At 57.7% G+C, this 22020-nt stretch overlaps 2 protein-coding genes across 4 annotated transcripts; one reads left to right on the forward strand and one right to left on the reverse strand.

Moving 5' to 3' along the window:
* Positions 1 to 993: 993 nt before the first annotated feature.
* On the reverse strand, positions 994 to 6452 carry LOC311185935 (napsin-A-like; the record flags this gene model as incomplete). Its single annotated transcript, XM_084256815.1, has 9 exons — positions 994 to 1386; positions 1571 to 1669; positions 2431 to 2575; positions 2821 to 2943; positions 3810 to 4006; positions 4348 to 4466; positions 4655 to 4775; positions 4870 to 5011; positions 6388 to 6452. The coding sequence occupies 9 exons, from the start codon at positions 6450 to 6452 to the stop codon at positions 1165 to 1167; spliced, it is 1233 nt and encodes a 410-aa protein (XP_084112941.1). The 3' UTR covers positions 994 to 1164.
* Positions 6453 to 13092: 6640 nt separating this feature from the next.
* Positions 13093 to 17579, forward strand: NR1H2 (nuclear receptor subfamily 1 group H member 2; the record flags this gene model as incomplete). 3 transcript variants are annotated; one of them, XM_084257481.1, is made up of 8 exons in its annotated part: positions 13093 to 13150; positions 13230 to 13361; positions 13648 to 13938; positions 14031 to 14314; positions 14478 to 14657; positions 15223 to 15322; positions 16366 to 16574; positions 16782 to 17579. In XM_084257481.1, the coding sequence occupies 8 exons, from the start codon at positions 13108 to 13110 to the stop codon at positions 16926 to 16928; spliced, it is 1386 nt and encodes a 461-aa protein (XP_084113607.1). In that variant the 3' UTR covers positions 16929 to 17579. The 3 variants fall into 3 exon arrangements, with proteins under 3 accessions (XP_084113607.1, XP_084113608.1, XP_084113609.1); XM_084257482.1 differs by having other exon boundaries at positions 13108 to 13150; positions 13230 to 13385; XM_084257483.1 differs by lacking the exon at positions 13648 to 13938 and having other exon boundaries at positions 13108 to 13150.
* Between the last annotated feature and the right edge of the window lie 4441 nt (positions 17580 to 22020).

Below are 22020 nucleotides of genomic sequence, written 5' to 3' on the forward strand. Positions count from 1 at the left end.
CTGAAATTTCCTCATCACACCTCGACCCACTATCCACCCAGGACCCGTCTATTTTTATCATGCATCATTCAAATAAGATGGAGACGTCACATTCTTCACACCCGGGCACATCTTTACATCATCAGTCTGGCACACTCTTCCACATGCAAAATGGCCAGTGACTCCCTGCTCCCACCATCTCCTGCCAGTGTCCCCCAAAGGAAGATAATACCTTGACTCCTAGGTTAGTTTTGCCTGTTCTTGAATAGCACATTAAAAAAATTTCATTATGAAAAAAGCCAACATACAGCAAGGCTGAAAGAATCGGGGCCTCCTTGGTGGCGTAGGTACGTCTCAGCACTATCCACTGTAAAGGCCTGAGGTCATTCCCCACAGGGCGCAGCAGACCTCTCCTGTCTCCCAGTGCTCCCCTTTGCAGTGTACTTCAGTGGATCCACCTGTTCTGCTCCCCACTGTGTCCCTGGTGAATCCTCTCACCCCAGCACCTCTGGCTTATACCCCAGTTCTTGTATGCAACCACAAAAAAGCTGACAGAACCGTTCTGTTGGTGCGCAGACGCCCACCCCGCCCCTGCCGCTGGGTCACTGTGTTTTTGGGGTCACCCTTCCATCCACCTCTAGCCATGGGGTCCTCAGAGGGGCTTCTGCCCCCACCTACAGGGCACATGGGTCACCAGAGACACTTGTGGTTGTGACAACTGGCATCTAGTAGGCAGCAGCCGGGGAAGTTGCTCAACATCCTACAATGCACCAGACACCCCCTCCAAGCAGGAATCATCCCTCCATTAAAGTATCAATAGTGCCCAGCCTGAGGAATTCTGCCCCCACCCTCAGCCCATCTCTTTGACATCCCTGTGACTGCAGGAGTGAGGCCAGCAGCGGTGCCTACTGGGGTACCTGCACCAGCGTCACCCCAGCCCCGGAGGAAGGCCCAGGGGACGGAATCGACTCTTCTCCCCAAAAAGCGCACATTAAACACAAGGAACTGGGTTGTTCCATAACTTCCAAAAATAAAAAAATAAAAATAAAAAAAAGAACAAAGTGACCCAGGAGGATTCAATGAAATAGAAAATTTTACTGAGCAGGGGCGAGGGAGAGGACTGCCAGTGCTTGTTTTAGGGGGGAACCTGTGGCATGACCCAGTGCCCACGCGGCCCACAGGCCTTCACCCCCGCGGCTGCCCCTGTGCATCGCCCTGTGAGGCAGCACCCCGAGAGCGTGCACGCGCCAGTCCCACCCGGGCACCGCCCTTCGGGTCCCCACGGTCGAACACGGCCACGTAGGCGCCCAGAAAGACATCGCCGAGGATCCAGAAGGGTCCCGCTGGTGGAGGCACGTCCACTGCCCGGAAGCCGGAGAGGCAGACAGGGAGGCCACCTTGAGGAAACTGCAAGGCCACATGGGGTGTCACGCCCACCGGGCCCCCAACTGGGAGCCAGAGATCCAGACCCTGCCCGGGCTCTGGAGGGGTGTCTGTGGCCCTCCTCCCTCCTAAGCAGGGTGCACCCCAGCTCCACCTCTGCAGCTGCATTTTATGGCTTCCCTCCGAAGGCACCCTGATGCCCACCTACCTGGATGATGTAATCCTCGGCCGTGAGGTTAAACCAGACGTCCCCGAGGAGGAAGGACACTGTGGGGAGCTTTGGGATTAGCGAGCACGGGATGAAGTACTGAGGGAGAAGAGCACAGTGGTGATGGCAGGTTCCTGGCCTGCGCACTCCCTTCAGAGCCTCCCGGAGCCATGAAGCTGTCCAAAGCAGGCAGCTGGGTACACGGGGCCATGTGTTCCGGCTCTGCTGCCCTCTGTAGCCTCCCACTTGCCTACATCCCCACATGATGGTGTCACCGCCCTCAGCTTCAGCTCACAACCTCACCCACCCCCGAGTCTTCACCACCGTCTCAGCAGCACCAGAGGGCCCAGTGATGGGGGGGTCAGAAATCACCTGAAGGACACAGTCCCTCCCCAGACCCCTGCAGGGCCTCCTGAGTGCTGGGGTGCGGGGCAGCTCTTGAGCCCCTGGCCAAGTCCCACTTTAGGCTTCAACTGTCTATGCGGCCCTGGGATGCTCTTCCCAGGCTTCCAGCTGCTCTAGCTGTCTGCACTTTCACCCCATGGGGGCTGCCCACCTCTGAGGGTTCCCCTCCTCCATGGCTGACTGCTGGCCCCCTTGGAGCCTCTTCCAGAAGCCCCAGACCCCCAAGCTTCTCGCTATCAGCCAATCCTGATAAACTTGCCTCATCATCCCCTCCCATCCACCAAGCACTGGGAGCACCCCAGGGAGTTCCTTATTTCCCACCTGTACCCCAACCGTCACTGACCATGTCCAGTGACTTTGTCCTTTAATGTTCTCAGGCCTAACATCAAACCCAGTGTCCACCATCACCCCCATCAGCCTCCTCAGCCCACACCCAGCAGACACAGGGTCCTCACCTCCCCACCCAGAAAGGGGAGTCCCCCAATGGCCTTGTGCAGGGCCCGGATCTCCTCGCTGGGTCCTGTGATGACTGGTGTGCCTGTGTCCAGGACGGCAGCACAGCCCCTGGCACAGAGAGTCAGTCCTGTGCCCACCTTCACCCTGTGCAAGGCGTCAGCCATCAGAGCCAGCACCCCAGGAGTCCAGGCCCCCCAGCCTCCCTCAGACCCAGGGGTCCAGGGCCCCCAGCCTCCTCCCTCAGACCTAGGGGTCCAGACCCCAGTGCTTCTTTCTCAAATTCAGGTGTCTGACCCCAAGCCTATCCTTCACCAGAAGTCGGAGTCCCAGCCCCTCCCAGACACCGGGATCAGGGCCAGCCCACCCCCGGCCCAGAGGAGGTGCCTCACCCCTCCATGCGGACCTGCCAGTAGGCAGGGACTGTGACGGGTACGAAGGTCAGGGGCGGGATGTAGTGCGCGGGGTCTGAGCCACCCAGAACCAGCTCTCCTCCGTCAGCCGCTTTGGGGTCCCTGCAGGGTACAGTGCTGTCAGTGCCTTGGGGTTGGGTCCCTTGCCAGCAGGGCAGAGGCTGAGGAAGGGCCTCCTGCCAGTGTGTGTGTGTGGGGTTGCACTCTCAGTGGGGTGGTAGGAATCAGTGGGTGCTGATATTGGGTGCAGAAGAAAGGTGAACAGCCTTCCTGGGGTGTCTCCACGGTCAGGGGAACCTGACTTCCTGATTTGGCCAAGAGGGGCAGAGGGGCAGGACTCCAGGAGGTGTGGGAGGCAGGGTCCCCCCCATGGAAGGCGCAGGAGGCAGAAGCCACTACGAGGTGGCAGGGCTCCTGAGCAGGTGTGAGGCGGAGTGACAGAGGGGCGCAGGACTCCTGCCTGTGCCTGGGGGGGGCTCGGGGAGACATGGGGACTTCCCAGTTGGTGTGAGCTTCCTGCCAGAGGCAGAGCTTCTGGGAAGAGGTTGGCAGTGCTGACTCCGAATGTGTGTTCTCAAGTGGAATGTGGGGTGTTTACGGTGAACTGAGGGTTCCTGAGTTGGGGCAGGGAAGTCCCTCCCCTACCCAGTGGGAGTGGAATGGAAATGTCATTTCCTGGTTTGAGTTGGAAACATGGAGGTTAAGTGACGGTGAGTTTCGTATGTCCTCAGCCCTGCTTAGGGAGCGAAACTGCTAAAGAAGGCCCAGGTGATTCTTATCCTGCTCAGGCGGCTTCCTGACTGCACTGGGCCTTCGTCTGGCGGGTGGCGATGTCCTGTGCAGAGGGGTGCTGTGTGACTTCCTGAATGGAGGGGGTGACAACCTTTATGGGGGAAGGGACTTTCTCAAGATGACTAGAACACCCTCCTTGGGGACCAGGGCGCAGGAAGGCAGTGCCATCCCGTTACCTGTTGAGGTAGACGGAGAAGACAGGCTTATCCAGGAGCCCCTGGTCCACCAGCACGTCCAGCGGCGGCCGAACTCCTCCCACGGCCAGAGTGGGGAAGCCGAGGCCCAATATCCCATCACTTAAAGCGGCAGTGAAAAGCACGGACTCCCACACAGCCTCCCCGAAGGTCACCGACGCCCCTGTGACTCCCCCGAGCTGGGGACACAGTGAAGCAGGAAGTTACTTCTGGAAGGACATCCCTACCCGTGAGCTTCCCCAACCCAAAGCAGGAACCTCAGGTGAGGGCGCCCAGAAACAATGCCCACTGCAGGGGTGGGCAGAGCCGCCTGCCTTGAGAAGCCCCGCCCCTTGGCCCCGCCCCCACAGGCAGCCCCGCCTTTGTGGGAGCCCCGCCCCTCCAGGGAAGCCTCGCCCCTCATCCGTTTCCCCAGAAAGCCTCTTCTCCTCAAACCAGCTCCCTAAACTTCCCCCACAAGTCATCTTAGACTTGGGGGTTCCCCCAGGCCCAAGCCCTCCTGGGGTCAGAGGTCACGCACGGTCAGCCTGTCCTCACTCAGGAAGCCCTTCAGCAGCCCAGTTCCATACTGAATGGCAAACTTGGTCCCATTGGGTTTGAAGGAGCTGGAGGCTGAGGAGTTGAAGCGGCGGTGGAACCCTAGGTCAGAAGGTCAGGGAAGTGTCACCGGGGCAGGGGAGCTGCGGAATATCTCCCACCCCTCTGATCTTCTCACCTGAGGGGGCATGTCAGAGAGGGCAGTGCCTCAAACCCCCCCATCATCTTTTACCCCCCCATCTAGCCCTTACCCCACTCATCTAGCCCTGTCCTCCCCCACAGAAGCTCACAGCAGGGCAGACTGAAGTGGCATTTCGTGGACGGGACCCAGAGGTTGGACGAGCCAGAGTCGAAGATGACAGTGAAGTTCTGGGGGGGCGTTCCGAGCCCGATTTCTCCGTAATACTGGACCTGATGGCAAAACAGAACACAGCGTCAGTGAGGAGCTGGGCATGAGGACCAAGGAATGTGGATTGTGGGGAACTTGTGTGGGGCTGGGACTCACGTTGAATATCTTGGAGAGAGGCACAGAGATGGGCTTGCCCCCAGGGGATGGGGTGCCCAGTCCGGGGGGCTCTGATGGCATCCCCCATCCCCTCAGTGGGTTCAAGGTCCCTCGTCCAGTGTGGGCTCGGTGAAGACGGATCCTGTGGGGAGGAGGATACTGACGGGCAGAAGCCGCCCTTCCGGGACACGCTCTGTGCAGACGTCCCCAGCGGGGCACATGACCCATCGGGCACCTCAGGGCCCTACGCAGTCACTGCTGAATTCCCGGCTAGACTCACCTTCCCGGAAATGCCAATCCCTCATGACAAATTTCCCCAAAGACTGAGCAAACCATCCCCAACAGACCTTCCCCAAACCTTTCAATAGGAGACATTAAAAATTATGTAAAGTAGGGCCTCCCTGGTGGTGCAAGGGGTTAAGACTCAACCGATGAAGCTGTCTGCAGCCTCTCCAACACAAGTTCAATTTCCGGCTGGCCAGGGAGCTACCCACATGGCGCAGCAGACCTCTCCTGTCTCCCTGCTGCTCCCCTCAGCAGTGTATTTCGTCAGTCTGCCTGTTCTGCTCCCCACTCTGTCTCTGGTGACTCATCTCACCCCCCACACTTCTGACCTACACCTCAGCTCTTGTATGCATAAATAAATACATATGTAAAAAATATGTAAAATAATGGCCTCCCCGGTGGCGCAAGGGTTAAGTCTCAGTGCTATCAAATTATCGGCAGCCACTGCTGCAGGAGTTTGATCCCCAGCCAGGGAGCGACCCACATGGCACAGCAGACCTCTCCTGTTTCCCCGCTGCTCCCCTCAGCAGTGGATTTCAGTGGATCTGTGAACACTCTCACCCGCCTCCCACCCCATACCTCTGGCCTACACCCAGCTCTTCTGTGCAAAAATAAAATCTTTTAAAAAGGCAAAAAAAAACAAAAAAAAAACAAAAAAAAAACTCAGGAATAATGCCTGTTCTCCGCTTCTGAGTTTCTCCAGAGCTCAGGAATGTAAGTGGGGAAAAAGCTTCCTGGGAGAGTACACCCTTCCTCCTATCAAAAGTTTCAGGGGGTGAAGAGAGGAGAGGAGAAACTGAGGGAAGACACCAGAGGGGGAGATAAGTGGGTTCCCCAAATTTGGTTTCTTGAGACCTAAAGATGTGACTCTGAGGGAGTCAGGTTAAACACCACAATCTGGGTCTCTAAGATCTGTGTGGAGAGGGGCCCAAGTGTGGAGACCCCAGTACCAGATGGTCAGAGCTTAAGGGGGGATTGGCAGGGCCCTCCAGATCTGGACAGTGGGGAGATGGGCCCCCATCAGGAGTCAGAGGATCTAGCATTATAAGGACTGGGGTCTTAGCCGATATCAGAGTCCATTCTCAGGGATGAGCCCAGTGGCAGATCTGGGGACCCACGAGATAGGAGTCATGGATACAAAGGTGCCAGGTTTGGGAGCCATTGAATTGGGAAGCTCCAGATATGACAGGAAAGGGGGGAGGGCCTCCTAGGTTGGGTTGGGGTCCCCTTTACCGCATCAGCGAGGCCCCTGTGGGGTCCAGGGTCAGTAGCAGCAGCAGCAAAGGTACCGGTGACATCTCTGGGACCCGGATGCCAACCCAGGCGTTTGCTGCCTGGTTTTCTTTCACCCCGAGACTCCGCCCTGCTCACCACCCACCCCTGGGCTTCGGAGGTGACCCAGGAGCTGGAGTGTGTGGGTGTGAGACGCAGAGGGAAGAGGCTGGGACAGCAGAGGAATGTACAGACATTGGTGGAGGGTCCCCAGAAGTATTACCGTGCATGTCCCTCCTCTCTCAAAATCGGGGGTGGTGGTAGGGGGGGTCTCCTCAGCCAGAACCCCTCCCCCACCCTTTAGCTACTATCGCTTTTACTAAGTACTTTCACTTCACTTTTTCAAATCTTGTTAACCACAGCCTCTCCTCGGCCCAGACAAGGGATGGGCGGCGCGTTTGCAGTTACTGGACACGTGGGGTGCCTGTCGCTCCCTGCCCCATCCGCAGTGAGAATAACCTGCTGGAGTGTCTTTCGCACACACCTGCCGGCTGTGCTGTGTCCTGCCTGTCCTGACCAGGGCCATTGTTGGTTTCATCGTGGAAACACTTAGGGTTTGCGTGATCTCTGGGGGGACAGCGACACGGGGGTGCTGAGGCCTGGAGGCTCAGCTGGTGGCTGGGCTGGGGGAGGCTGGGCCAAGGCCAGGGGAGTGGGAGGCTGGGCATTATGCAGGGAAGGGGCTAGAAGCGTTGCTCTGCGTGACTGGCCCTTGTCACTTCCAGGTCCTGGGGTGGTGGCTCTGGGGTTCCCTTCAGCTGAAGCATCCACCCCTTGCCACACGCACACTCCACAGCTAGTATCCCTCTTACAATTATGACTTCACTGTTCCCAGATGCTGTGAAGGGGCCGGTGGGGAGTTGGTGAAGGGTTTGGCGGGAGAGAGGGTCAGAGCAGACACTCTCCCCGGCAGCTTTAGTGGGGCCTCCAGGGTGAGGACCCCTTACTCATTATTCTAATTGGAAAACACTTGAAATCCACACCCCCACCGCCCTACCTCACAGGAAAGGCCAAAAACTAAACCAGCGTCTACTGATCTGGCCCTTCTTCCCCAATGAAGCGGTGAATATTTTTTCCTATGCTGTATTTACCATCGATGTGCAGTGCCTTCCTCCTGACCCTTCCTCCTCCCGCCCCCTCTTAACCTCAGAAATCTTCCTCGATGTAGTAAAGTCCTCGCCATTGTAACTAACGTGGCATTAAACGCTATAGAACGTACATTTTTTGGCTTGCTGGTTTCACATCCTTTGGATGGTTTCAAGAGTGAGATTGCTGGATCGTACTTCATTTTCACTTTTTTTTAGTTTTTTAAGGTACATCCAGATCACATTTCAAAATACCAGTTCACACTCCCACCAATAGCATCATAGGGTTCTCTTCCTCCGCACCCTCTCCAGCCCTTGTTGCTGGGGATGTTTTCAATACCTGCCAATTTCATGGGTGTGAGATGGTATCTTGGTGTCCTTTTAACCTCCATCTCATTCATTGAAAGCAACGATGAACATTTCTCCAGGTGTCTGTTGGCCTTCCTAGTAAGCTGCAGACAAGTGATACCTTCGGAATGAAGCAAGTGTCTTTTAAACAGCTGTATAGTACTCCAGAGTAGGAATGTGACACTATCTCTCTAACTGATGTCCTATGTCTGTTGTTCCCTGTTTTCAGTATGATAAACGACCCTGCAGAATCGGTCCTGACTGCACGTGCTGAGTGCTTGCTCCATGCTATCTGCCAGTCCACACAGAGAACTACAACTGCTTTTACAATAACCACACGGAGCTGTAGATTTTGATACAATCAGAATCCTGATTCACCCCGAGGAAGAGACAACGTAATGTGTGAACACAGAAGAAAGGGGTGGTGGGAGGCCATTTTGGAGGCTGGTTGCCCAGAGTCCAGCACTGCACTTGTGTTTGCAAATCTCCTTCAGAGCCCCACAACTGGGGTCGACTTCTGTTGGGTGGATTTTGAGGTCCGAAGAGAACATCTCACTTGGTAATCAAACTCTAGGCACTGTTAAACATCTGTTCCATGTGTTGCAAATATTTTCTCTCAGGTTGCCACCTTATTCTTAATCATGTTTATGGTGATTTTAGTCACATAGAAAGGTAATTTTCAAAACAAGAAGAAATTTTTGAAAAACAAAGAAAAATAGAAAATATTTTCCTATGTGGTCAGTTATTTCAATTCCTTCTATTTCCTGCTGGGATAATGGAAATCCTAACTATTACTGTTGACTGCCCTCTGCTAGGATGCTCACGTGTTATTGTAAACTATCCGGGTGACCAGGAAGCTAGTCTGGTTAGGATAACCTGGGTCTGGTGAAGACACACCTTCAGTATTTTGAAGAACTGTAATTTCACAGCCCAAGCCCTACCCTTCCAAGACAAGGATTCAATCACCTATCAATCACTCTGCAGACTCACCCTCTCAACTGTCAATTAGGGTCCCAGATTTCCACTAAGTGCCTCTTTGTCCTCTCTTTCTTTATATATATATATATATTTAAAAAACAGGTTTATTAGGGAAAGGGACAGAAGAATGAAAGACACTTGCAGAGACACCAGCGGGCAGGAAGAGCTGGCCCGGAGGGGACAGGTTTGCTGAGAGAGGTCTGCATGGTCTCAGGCGGGCAGCCTTGAGGAGAGCGGCCTCCACTGAGGGGGGGTCAGTGAGGAGAAGCCCCAGCAGGTGCAGGTCACAGGCAGGCAGGAGGCCATTGCCCTGGGGAGGGAGAGAGTTGGTGAGAAGAAGCACCTGCACAGCCAGAGGTGGGGAGATGGACTGCTACCTGGCCTTCACTTTCAATCGCTGTTCCTGTCTTGCCTCTTGTCTGTCTCCTCTGTTACAAGAAAACTGGCCCCATCTTCTGGGGATCAAAGTGCTTGCAAAACCCTCCCCTCTCTTCTCCAAGCCTTTCCAGCGGCCCCGCCTCCACCTGTCAATCATTGTGCCCACCAATCCCACAGCCCTTTATGGGTCTTCAGGACAACCTCTCTGGACTGACTGCAGATTCCAGGACTAATCTCTCTCTGAGGCTGGAGGTAGTGGCCCCACCCCATAAGTAAAAGGCATTGGATGAAATCTAGGGTCTCCCTCTTGAACTTCAGTTCCCCTTTGAGATGTAGTAACAGGAAAGTCCCTTAGGTGGACCCTGGAGGGAATGAATCTTCAAAGAAGTTGCGAGGGCCCAGCCAGAGAGATGGGGCTGTGACTCCCAGGTTTCAAGAAGCACTTCAGCAGCCCCAAGAGGAAAGGTGGGCATTAAGTGAAGGGGAATCCTACAGGAACAAAGACTCAGGCGTTGCACAAATAATGATGCAAGAGAGTGAAGGAAACATTGTAAGAGGAAAAGTTTCAAGTAGGAAGAGGTGAGGAGATTCAGTGCCCAAGTGGAGGACTTGGCCTCTTCCAGATTGCGCAAACGTGAGGGGCAGCAATGTCTCTGAACCTCTGCCGATGAGCCGGCAGCGTCCGGGGGGAGCACACGGCCATTTCCTTCTGATTGCTTCCACTTCATTCATCAAAAGAAGTGGGAAAGAAGAGGGGGCGTAGGCTGGAGTGTTGACAGGGAAGGAACCAAGCAGTTTGTTAGAGAATGGAGAAGCGAGCCATGGAAGGCTGGTTGTGCGTGTCCCTCCAGGCCTGCACTCACACGTGTGAGATGTGTCCACACACAGGCCTGGCGGCTGTGAGTAGGCAGAGAGGCGGAGATCATTTTGCCAGGAGAGTATGACTGAGGGAGAAAGCAAGGGAGCTCATGTTGCATGCGCTGTGACAATGGTTGTGGAGACCACAGACGATACTGGTAAAGGAAGGGTTTAGAGGAGGAGAAAATGTAAAAGAAAAAAAAGGGGGGGGGGACAATTACAGCAAAAGATCAGGGATACCAATGGAATCACAGAATGGAAAGACCCTAAGGCTGGGACATCATTCCTTCTCTGACATCATCTTTACCCTTCATTGCAGCCACATAGGCCTCCTCACCCACTCCATACTCCAAACCCGCTTCTGCCTCAGGGCCTTTGCACAAGCTGTTCTATTTTTTAAAAAAAATTATTATTTATTTATTCATACAAGAACTGGGGTGTAGGCCAGAGGTGCCGGACGGGGGTGGTGGTGAGAGGACTCACCAGAGACAAAGTGGGGAGCAGACCAGGTGGACTGACTGAAACACACTGCTGAGGGGAGCAGCGGGGAGACAGGAGAGGTCTGCTGCGCCATGTGGGTCAGCTCCCTGGCCAGGGGTTGAACTCATGCTGCAGAGGCTGCTGATAGCTTCATAATGCTGAGACTTAAGCTCTGGCGCCACCAGGGAGGCTCCCTGCACAAGATTTCCTCCAGGGCACCTTAATCCTTCAAATCTCTGATTAAGTGTTACCTTTTTTAAAAAATGTGATCTTCTTGGTGAAGTCTACCCTGACCCCTCTACTGAGCAAGGCAACCATCCTCCCCCAGCATATCCAGTCTCCTTTGCCCTGATATCTCTCCCTGCCCCACAGCGCTCATTCCTGCTGCAATCATTAACTCTAAAATGCCACTGTGTCATGTGCATCTTAGAATCAGGGATATTGTCTATATTGATAATTTACCTTTTACCTTGATTGCCTGTTTCCCCATTAGAATCTAACCTACACCAAGACAGAGGTCTTGGTCTGCTTCCTTAGCCACCGTGTTCCCGGCACCTAGGAGAGTGCCTAGCACCTTGTAAATGCTCAATAAATATTTCTAAAGAACCCGTTCGTGCATGCGTTGCTCTGGGGGGTTTCCCTGACACAGTCAACAGGAAATCCTGTTTCTCCACAGTAACTCTCACCGCATCTTCCCCTCTTGTGTCTCAGCAGCCGACATAGTCACTCTTGAACCCTCAGGATCCCCCCACCCCGATTCCCCATCACCTAGCCCCTCTTGGGCAATTTAGTGATTTCTGGGTCTTCCCTGCAAATTCTTAAATAGCCACACGGGGGTGGTGTGACCCGTTCTCCCAGTGCAGATTCGCGATTTACTCAAACTACGAACCAACTAATTACAAACGCAAGGCTCTGTAATTACTCTCCTCTCGGTACTACGGAAAAATATTTTCTAGCAGTCTATCCTACATGAATCCAAACAGTACAACTTCATGACTTTTCTGAAATTTAAAAAATTTGAGTACACAGGCTACTGAGTGGTTGACTTTACCCACGACGATGCCCATCGGCGGTGCTCGCTGACGAGTTTTCTGGTCATTGGGAAGAGCCAGTCTCCGCATTTACCTTAATTTACTGCCAGCACCTTCCCCAAGGTAGCAATGCTTAAACGTTACCTCCCTGGAGGCTGGAGCTGAACTCCTGGAGCACACCTGTCTCTCTCAAGCCTCCCGCTTTTGCCCCGGGCTTCCCGCCGCCCGGAACGCAGACGCCTGCCTCAAATCAGCTGCGTGAGAAAGGGAGCTAGAGCTGGGGCGTTTCAGGGCGAGCACCCCCTTGGCTGCAGCCCTGAGAGGCACGGGGATGCGCTGAGCCACACAGCGCGCGCAGGGAGGTGACGACACTCCAGCGCGCCCATCGCCCAGCCCGGGCCCCCGCGGGCCCGGAACCCTTGTGCCAGCCTCCAGGGGAGCGACCCGGTAAGATAAACTTCCGGTGGTTGTGGGACTTCCGCACGGGACAACGGATTCGGCGAGCCCCTATGGACCGGAAATCCGTCACCTCTCACTCCCCGCCCTTTTCCGGAAGTGATGCACGGTGGGGTTGCCGGAAGAAGTGGCGAAGTTACTTTTGAGGGGACCCGAGCAGCAGTGGCGCGCCAGGGGACACAGAGGAGGAGGAAGAGAAGCAGAGCAAGGGGACGGAGGCAGGTGCACTGGAGTGTGGGGAGACGCGGGAGGAGCTCCGGGCCCGGGTCTTCCCGGCGTTCCCCGCGCTGCTGCTCAGTACCCTTTCTCTCCTTCCACCCCCTCCCCTCCCCAGCTCGCGCCGCCCCCGGCTGTTTCCAGGGCAACGGGAGTAGGAGACCCCGCGAGAGGCCGCCCACGAGACCCTCGCGCGCAGCCATGAGCCCCGCCCCCCACTGGTGTTCGGAGAGGGGCGGGACCTGGAGCGAGGTGGGGGCGGGGCCTGAGGGGCGGGATGAGGTGTGGGCGGAGCGCAGTGGGCGGGGCCTGGAGCCAGTGGGGGCGGGGCTGGGAGGGAGGTAGCCAAGTGATGGGCCGGCACGGTATGGGCGGGGTGAGGGAGGGGCCGAAAGGGACGGGGCGGGACCTAGGGAGAAGAGAGGCGGAGCATTCGGAGTAGGTGGGGTCAGACTGAGAATTGTGGGGTGCTTCCTGGGCGGAGATGGGGTGGGATCTGAGTAATAGTAGGTGCCATGAAACAGTGGGAAGGGGCAAGGATGAAGCTGAAAGGGCAAGACCTGCGAAGAGCCGGTGGGAGGAGTTGGGGGCGGGGCCTAAAAGGGGGCGGGACCTGAGGCTAAGCTGAAGGTTGTCCTGGAGCTGACAGGCAGGGCCCAGTGGGAATTGGTGGTGGGGGTGCAGGCTAGCCGGGACTGAGCGATGTGTCTGTGGGAGGGACGAAGGAGGAGACGAATTTGGGAGAGATGGAGGAGAGGTGCCCCCAGCAAGCCTATGGCTGACCCTCTCTGACTCCACAAGGCTCTCCCTTCAGTCCCTCTGTATTTCTCAGGCTGCTCCGTGACCCCACCATGTCCACCCCCACCACAAGTTCCCTGGACACCCCCTTGCCTGGTGAGTGACCCTTTTTCTCACCCCAACGTTCTCCCATCACATACTCATCAGGAAAAACTCACCGTGCCTCCTTCTCCAGGAAATGACCCCCCTCAGACCAGCACCCCCTCTTCTTCACCAGCTGTAAAGGAGGAGGGTCCTGAACCGTGGCCAGGGGGTCCAGACCCTGATGTCCCAGGCACTAATGGGACGGACTCAGCCAGCAGCATGGGTGAGAAGGGGTCTAGGGACATGGGCTGTTATTGGGGAGAAGGGTTCGGGTCAGATCAGGGAAGGGGGAAGGAACCGAAACGGGAGGAGGTCCAGACTTCTCCTTTATTATATTCTTCTATTCCTCCATGACACCCGTTCCTTCGAGGGCTCCTCCGCTGACACCTCTTCCCCGCTGGATCCCTGTGTCCCGGGCTCACCCTCCGTCCTCTGTCCTCGGGCCTGTCGCTCTTGCTGCTGTCCTCGCTGTGGCTCTGGCCCTCACGTTGGCTGTGCACTCCCCCCAGTCATTCCAGATCCCACCGAGGAGCCAGAGCGCAAGCGCAAGAAGGGCCCAGCTCCGAAGATGCTGGGCCACGAGCTGTGCCGCGTGTGTGGGGACAAGGCCTCCGGCTTCCACTACAACGTGCTCAGCTGCGAAGGCTGCAAGGGCTTCTTCCGCCGCAGTGTGGTCCGCGGCGGGGCGGGGCGCTACGCCTGCCGGGGCGGTGGCACGTGCCAGATGGACGCCTTCATGCGGCGCAAGTGCCAGCAGTGCCGGCTGCGCAAGTGCAAGGAGGCCGGGATGAGGGAGCAGTGTGAGTGTCAGCACCAGGACAGGGGTGGGGCTGGCCTGGCAGCTGCCCAGGCCCGGGGGCTCCACTCAGGCCTGTCCTTCCCCGCCCCCCAGGTGTCCTTTCTGAAGAACAGATCCGGAAGAAGAAGATTCGAAAGCAGCAGCAGCAGCAGCAGCAGCAACAGTCATCACCCGGGGCCCCGGGTGGCAGCGGCAGTGGCAGCAGCTCAGCCCCGGGGCCTGGAGCCTCCCCTGGAGGCTCCGAAGTGGGCGGCCCGGGCTCCGGGGACAGTGAGGGCGTGCAGTTAACAGCCGCCCAGGAACTCATGATCCAGCAGCTCGTGGCAGCCCAGCTGCAGTGCAACAAGCGCTCCTTTTCCGACCAGCCCAAAGTCACGGTACTGCCTCCTGTGGCCTCCCGCTGAGGCCGAAGCCCCGTGGGGAGGGAGGCGGTCCAAGGGCAGGGGTGTGGACACGAGTGTCTGCTGGGTGCGGGCTTGGCCTCAGGGTGCCTGGGGCTCACAGGAGTTCTGAGAGTCACCGTGGCTCGTGTGTCCCCAGCCCTGGCCCCTGGGTGCAGACCCCCAGTCCCGCGACGCCCGCCAGCAGCGTTTTGCCCACTTCACGGAGCTGGCCATCATCTCGGTCCAGGAGATCGTGGACTTCGCCAAGCAGGTGCCCGGCTTTCTGCAGCTGGGCCGCGAGGACCAGATCGCCCTTCTGAAGGCATCCACCATTGAGGTACCAGCCAGCCCACCGTCCTCAGCAAGCCCCTTCCTCCCGCCCACCAGGAACCCCAGATAGGCTGGGAGCCAGGCGGTGCACACCCCCCCCTCTGGCCCTTGCCTGCTGGAGGTGACCTGCTGGGAATGTCAGAGCAGTAAACAAGATCGTCAGAGCCTCCCATGAGCCACAGGGAGGGAAACTGGCTGAGGTGGAGGATAATTGAGGATGGGCTGGAGGGGCGTGCTTTTGCCAACAAGCTATTTTGACTCAAAATAACGGCAATGATTAAGTATTGAGTGCCTGCTGTATGCTGCACCCCATTCTAAATGGTTGGCAGGTGGCAGTGAACGGGACAGACAGAAATCCCGCCCCCAGGCCTCCTGACTACCCGGAGTGGCCCGGGTCAGGAGTGCGAGTGTGCTGGACCCAGAAGGTGGCGAGCTGGAGTGTCCAGACCACAGGCTGTTGTGGCTAAGAGCACAGGGTTGGTCCCAGTGAGACCAGGCCCTCCATTTGAGCCCGAGAGGAGGGACAGGTGCCTAAAGGGTCAAAGACCCCTGTGCTCCTCTGCCACACGCAGATCATGCTGCTGGAGACGGCCAGACGCTACAACCATGAGACCGAGTGCATCACCTTTCTGAAGGACTTCACCTACAGCAAGGATGACTTCCACCGCGCAGGTACGTCCATGGGTGGTCCTGCAGGGCCCCTGCTGGCAGCTCTTGGTCCTCTTGTCCCTGTCTGACCGTTCATTTATCTCCGAAGTAAGGGTTGAGCCAGCCTGGAGGTGTGAGCAGCGTGCAGTTGCTGGTTCTGGGTGGTGGGACACGGTGTAGGGCGAGACACAGGCCCGCTGTGTGGAGTTAGGAAGAGGATCCCCCCAGCCCCCAAACCTGATCTCACTCGAGGGGGCTGTCTCTCAGCTCACTGGGGAAAAACCCAGAGTTCCCACCACGGCCCACCTGCCATGGGGTCTGGCCCCAGCCCCGCCTCTCCCTTCGCTCCCTCTTCTCCATCCATCTCCTCACTCAAACCTGAGCCGCAGTCTCAATGCTTCAGTCCTTGTGGGTTTGCCCCTCTGCCTGGAGCCAGGGGGTGTGACTGCCCTTCCCAGTTCTAACCCTGACAGTCCCCAGGCAGCCCCAGGCCTGGACACTGGCCGTTGGGACGTGCTGGAACTTGCCCTCACCTTCCCTGTGCACCGGCCTCCTCCCTCAGGTCTTGGCTCAGACGCCCCCTACAGCGAGGCCCCTCTTCTCTACTGCCCCTTCACCCTTGCCTCGCCCTCGTTCCGAACCTCACAGGCTGGGCGCCTGTGTGTTCTCTACCTGTGCCCTGCACCCCAAATCTACGTTGCACCCAGGGAACCTGGTCTGGCACACCACCCCACCGGCCTGGTGGGGGCACAGGAATGAGTGGGTGGGTTTGGGGAGTGGGTGGATGGTCCCTTTCGAGTGCATGTTTGAGAGAGAAGCCACTGCCGGGGTGACACGCCCTGACAAGGCAGTGAGCCAGGTCTAAAGCCTGTCTCTGCCTCTCTGAAGGGGCGAGGTGGCCTGAGAGCAGGAGAGGCAAGGGGAGAGTAGAAAATCCTGGAAACGTCCACTCTTGTGGCTTGTTGCATCATCCAGGCGGCAAGTAAAGGACACTTGCAGAAATGCGGTTCCTCCCCCCATTGATGGGGGCAGGGCGGGGGAGTTGTCAGCCGGTCCCCCACCCACAGGCCTGCAGGTGGAGTTCATCAACCCCATCTTTGAGTTCTCGCGGGCCATGCGGCGGCTGGGCCTGGACGACGCCGAGTACGCCCTCCTCATCGCCATCAACATCTTTTCTGCCGACCGGCCCAACGTGCAGGAGCCCGGCCGCGTGGAAGCGCTGCAGCAGCCCTACGTGGAGGCGCTACTGTCCTACACGCGCATCAAGCGGCCGCAGGTATGGCCGGCCAGGCGGAGCCATGGAGCCCGCAGGCCCTGGAGGGGACAGGAGGTCCAGCCCACCGCCGAGCCCCCCTCCTCGCCACTCCTCCCTACCCCAGGCCCTCAGCTCTGGCCCCTCAACCGGAGCCAGGCCTAGTCAGCTGCCCAGGACTTGGTCTGGCCCAGCAAGGCCCACCAGCACGCTCGCCCCGTCTCCCCGCAGGACCAGCTGCGCTTCCCGCGCATGCTCATGAAGCTGGTGAGCCTACGCACGCTGAGCTCCGTGCACTCGGAGCAGGTCTTCGCCCTGCGGCTCCAGGACAAGAAGCTGCCGCCTCTGTTGTCGGAGATCTGGGACGTGCACGAGTGAGCGACCCGTGGCCCCGGCCACGCCCTGCATCCTCCAGTGAATGGACACTCGCCCCTTCCTCCTGGATGGGAAGGGGCCGGCCAGTCGGGGACCACCCTGTGACTCAGAGCCCCTGCCCGGCACAGGAGGCCCCCTCCCTGCCCACGCAGTCTTCCTGGGCGGGAGTGGGCACAGGGGCCGACCTCTGACTTCTCCAAGCACTCCCAGCTGCCCTCCCTGCCAGCTTACACCTCCAGCCCAGCACGCCATGCACCTTGAACGGAGGGAGGGGCGCTCCCTGGCTCTCCCCCCTGGCCCAGCCGAGAGACCACAGGCCCCCCTCTCCCTCTGCTCCTTTTATTTAATAAAAACTGAAAGAAAAAAAAAATTAAAAAAACAGGAAAATAAAATACGGATAGAACCTGCCTGGAGCCGGAGTGAGTCGGAGGTGGGCGGCCCGGCGTGGACAGGCCTCCGAGAGGCCCCTGGCTGGTGGGGGGTCAGACGCGGACGCCCGGGCCCAGTGTGACATGACACCCTCGAGGCCACCTCCCCACAGCCAGAGCCGCCCTGGAAGGACGCGAGGACTTACGTGCGCGAGGCACCCGGGCTTCCCTTGGGCGGGCAGGAGGTGCTGAAGCCACTGCGCGAGCGCTGCGCCTCGTGTTCCCATCCAGCCAGCACTTGGGGGGCGCTGGGCGCGGGCGGTTGCAAGCGGGGAACAGCGAGCAGGGGAAGGTTCCTGCCCAGAGGTTTCCAAGGTCGGGCTGGCTGAACGCAGGCAGAATGAGGGGATGGGAATTTCGTTTCGTGGGGGCAGCACCGGGGAAGGCCTGGGGAGCTGGGACCTGACCCATGAGAACCAGCAGGCTGGCCCCCCAAGCTGAGGGAAGGGCTGTGTCGGGCGTGGAGGAGGAGAGAGCCCGAGAGCTCCGAGTGAGGAATACTCGGCTGCGAGGGGACACCCCGCGACCTGGACGGGCATTCCCGGGGAGCGCGGCCAGGGGCTGCTGGAGGGCTGGGCTGGGCAGGCGTGCTTGGGGCGGAGAAGGGGGGCCGTGCCAGCAGCGGACCTGCGCCCCGCAAGTGCGCCCACCAGCGCAGTCTAGTTCACAGAACGGGCCGGGACCCGGGCTCGCAGCAGCCGGCGCCCGCGGCTCAGAGGGCGACTCGGACAGCACCCAGAGGCCCGCCCGACCCGGCCGCGTCAGGACCGGGGCTGGAGACTGGCCGCTGCGCGCGCAGCGCCCAGGGCGCGGGCGGAGGGGGCGGGGCGCTGCGCGCGCAGAGGGCACGAGGCGACAAAAACAGCCGCGCGAGGGGCGTGGCTTATCATCCCGGCCTCAAAGGGGGCGGGCTTGCGAGAACGCGTCAGCGAGGGGGCACGGTCATATCACGGAGAGGGGCGTGGTTTTCCCCTATATGGAGGTATAGGGCGGGGAGCTTGGGTTGTTGGGCGTGGCCAGGCTCCCGCGCCGCCACTCTGGGCCTGCGCGCGCCGCAGTCAGGGGTCACGGTGGCGTCGGCTGTGGCGGGAAACGCTGTTTGAAGCGGGTGAGTGCGGGGTGATTAGAGTTCCCCGGGACTCGGGCGGGCGGGGAGGGGGGCTGGAGGAGCCGGGCACGCAACCTGATAGAGGGTGCTGGGCGATCGCGCGGGGCGTGGCAGCGAGAGGGTGCCCCTCCGCACGCGGAAGGGGACCAGGGCCCGTGGGCGCAGGGGCGCGCGGGAAGGCGATCGGTGGGGGCCCCTTGGCGCGCAGGGGGCGCAGGCGCTGAGCGCCACTGGAGTTGCAGCGGTAGCGGGGACTCCACCCTGGCGGGCCTTTGGGGCCCCGGGATCCGGGGCACTGGGGCACTGGATGCTGCACGTGGAGGCTTGGTGCCATGGTTTTCACTCCATGTTGAGTACTCCCTGCCCGCCACTGTTCGAGAATCTGGTGCGCCCACAAGTTAGAAGGCCCCAGCTCCTGAACGCCCCCCCACCCACCTCCCGGGGTGGGGGCCTAGTCAGTCATCCCACAGGCTTTCTAAAGCGTCTTCTATGTGCCAGACACTATTGTGGAGCTCAGGGCTACTTCAGCACCCCACACAGCTCGATCCCCACACACCCCCATCTCATTTCCAGCAGGAGAGACAGACAGGCAGCAGTGCCCCAATCGAAGGAGCCACAGCCTCCGATTTGGGCCCAGGGTGGGCGGGGCTCAGGGCCCAGGCCTGTTGGAAGCCAGTGCTGATGGGGCTTGCAGACCTGTGGCCTGAAGGGAAGACAGAAGTGGGGGCACTCCTAGGGTGTTAGCTTGCCAAGCACTGAATTAGAGAGGGGAGTGCAAAGAGCAGGTTTGGGGGACATCAGGAGCCGGACCTTGGGGTCTGGGCTGGCTGGTGATGGCCTCACTCTGGGCTGGTCACTCTGTCAGCCTGGCTTCTGCAGAGAGGTCTGGGCCCGAGACACACAGGCAGAGGCGACATTTAAAGCTGCAAGAGAGGGGCCTCCCCTGGTGGCGCAGCGGTTGAGCACTGGACTGTGAAGCTTCCACAGCCTCTGCAGTGCCGGTTCGATCCCCGGCCCCCGGCGAGGGGCCCACATGGCACGCAGACCTCTGCTGCTGTGCCTGCTATACCCCTCAGCAGTGTATTTCGTCATTCTGCCTGTTCTGTTCCCCGCTCTGGCTCTGGTGAATCCTCTCACCCTCCCGTGCTTCTGACTGTACCCAGTGCTTGTATAAATAAATAAATTTTTAAAATAATAATAAAATTTAATAAATAAATAAAAATATATATAAGTAAATAAAAATAAAGCTGCACGAGGGTGAGAGTGAAGGTCCCAGAGAAACAAGAGTCTGGTCCCAGTGAGCCCCAATGTTTATGTCTCCACTGCAGTCATTGTTTAGTGTTTGTCACAGAAGGGCCGAGAAAGGGGGACAGCACAGTGGTGGTTAGTGTTATTTTCTGTTTGTATATATCCCAGGTCCCAGCCTTTTATTTTGAAAGGTTCAAGCCTTTAGAGAGGTCACAAGACAGTAACAGTGGACCCTGGCCAACCTGTTGCCCTGCTTCACTGCTTTCTTCACCCATTGCCTCAGCTATACACATGCTCGGGTATCTTTCTTGGGGGGCTGAGCTATTTCAAAATCAGAGTCCTCCTGAGACTCTGAAATGCCAGCAGATAGCTCTAAGAACAGGTATCCCACCATGTCACCACAGTTTAATTCTCACCATCAGGCTACTGAACTGTTACCTCGTGGGCTGCCCTGATTCCAACTGTCCTGAGAGTACCCTTCATAGTGATGGCCGGTGTTTGAATTCAGGATCGGATCTGAATTCCCCACTGCATCATCTCTTCATCATGACCCTGTAGCCTGTACTTTAAAACAGCTTCTTGGCTTTCCCTTTCTCCGCATTTATGGCATTGGCAGTTTGGAAGACTCCTGAAGGGGCAGTTTTGCAAGCCTAGTGAGGAGAATACACATTAGACATCTTACACATCTTTTATCTTTAATATACAAAAGAGGCTCTGTGAGCCTCTCCCCACCTGCATCTCACCTTCCCCACTGAACAATAGGTCTTTGAGAGCCCGCCCTATCAGTACATAGAGAGCTTCCTCTTTCCTTTATACAGCTGCATAATATTCCACAGACCCGAATAAATGTAATCTACTTAAACAAAAAATGTCCCCCAGAAGGACATTTAGGTGGTTTCCAGTCTTTTGTGATAGCAAACAATGGTGCCGGAAATAACCTCGTGAGGGCAGTTTCTCTGATGTGATAGTGTCTCTGCAGCAGAAACCCCTGGCAGTAGAATCGCGCCCTCTCCATCTTTTTCAGTCAAACAGTAACTCACCCCTAGTGGAAATGTGCAGGTCTTGTGAAGCAGACAGGTGTACACAGTCCATTTCCATCACCCCAGAAAGGTCGCTCGTGCCCCCTCCCGTACTAGTATCTCCCACCCCAGAAGCAGCCACTAGCCAAATTACTAGAACATGGCATAGCCGGCATTATACTATATGTGCTCTTTTTCTTTTTAATTGAGGCAAAATTGGCCATTTTAAATTGTATCATTCAGTGGCATTTGGTACGTTCACTGCATCGGGCAGCTAATACCTCTAGATCCAGAACATTAGTGTCACCCCAAAAGGGATCCCCATGCCTGTCAGCAGTCACTCGGCATTCCCCAGCATGGACTCTCTCTAGCTGAAGCAGGGCGGGGGCATAGTGTCTGCACTCACTCACCAGTGGTTTGTGACAATAAATAATATGGATGTAGGCTCTGCTGGGGAGGGGTGAGGTAGCCAGTGTGGCACTGTGTCCACGACTGGGGACCCCAGAGGAAGGCAATCAGGAGCTGTAGAGCCTTAAAGCATTCCAGAATAGAGTTGGGGGTTGCATTTGGCTTTTTATTTATTTATTTATTTGTTTGTTTATTTGTTTATTTATTTATTTATTTTTATAGAGGCATGCTTTATTTATTTAGTTAGTTTGTTTGTTTGTTTGTTTGTTTGTTTGTTTGTTTTTATACATGCACTGGGTACAGTCAGAAGCGCGGGAGGGTGAGAGAATTCACCAGAGCCAGAGCAGGGAGCAGAACAGGCAGAAGGACCGAAGTACACTGCTGAGGGGAGCAGCGGGCGGCAGGAGAGGTCTGCGCACCATGTGGGACCCTCCTCCGGTGGCCGGGGAGCAGCCGGGGATCGAACCGGCGCCGCAGAGGCCGCGGGCAGCTTCGCAACCCAGCGCTCAACCACTGCGCCACCGGGGAGGCCCGCATTTGGCTTTTAAGTGCCAGAGGAAGCCTCTGGTGTATTTTGAGTCGGGGGCACTTGGTCAGCTCTGTGTCTGGGACCCAACACAGTGACTGGCCTGCAGGAGGTGCCTCCCGGCTGATGGGCTGTGGCGACCTGGGCAGACAGGGTGGGGGGGAGCATGCAGGGCAGGAAACAAACGAGGGGATGGGGAGCATGTGAGGAAGGGGTGATGGGGAGGAGAGCAATCTGGGAGCCCTCAGTGTGGTGAACAGGCCCACAGTCACAGTCATGGTGGGTGCCCGGGAGACCATGGAGCAGTTTGGGGAGGGTCCCCTTGCTCAGAACCCTCTCCAACCCTGACTCACCCAGC

The sequence above is a fragment of the Talpa europaea genome, assembly GCF_964194135.1.
Source record: "Talpa europaea genome assembly, chromosome: 16".
In the NCBI taxonomy this organism is placed as follows: domain Eukaryota; kingdom Metazoa; phylum Chordata; class Mammalia; order Eulipotyphla; family Talpidae; genus Talpa; species Talpa europaea.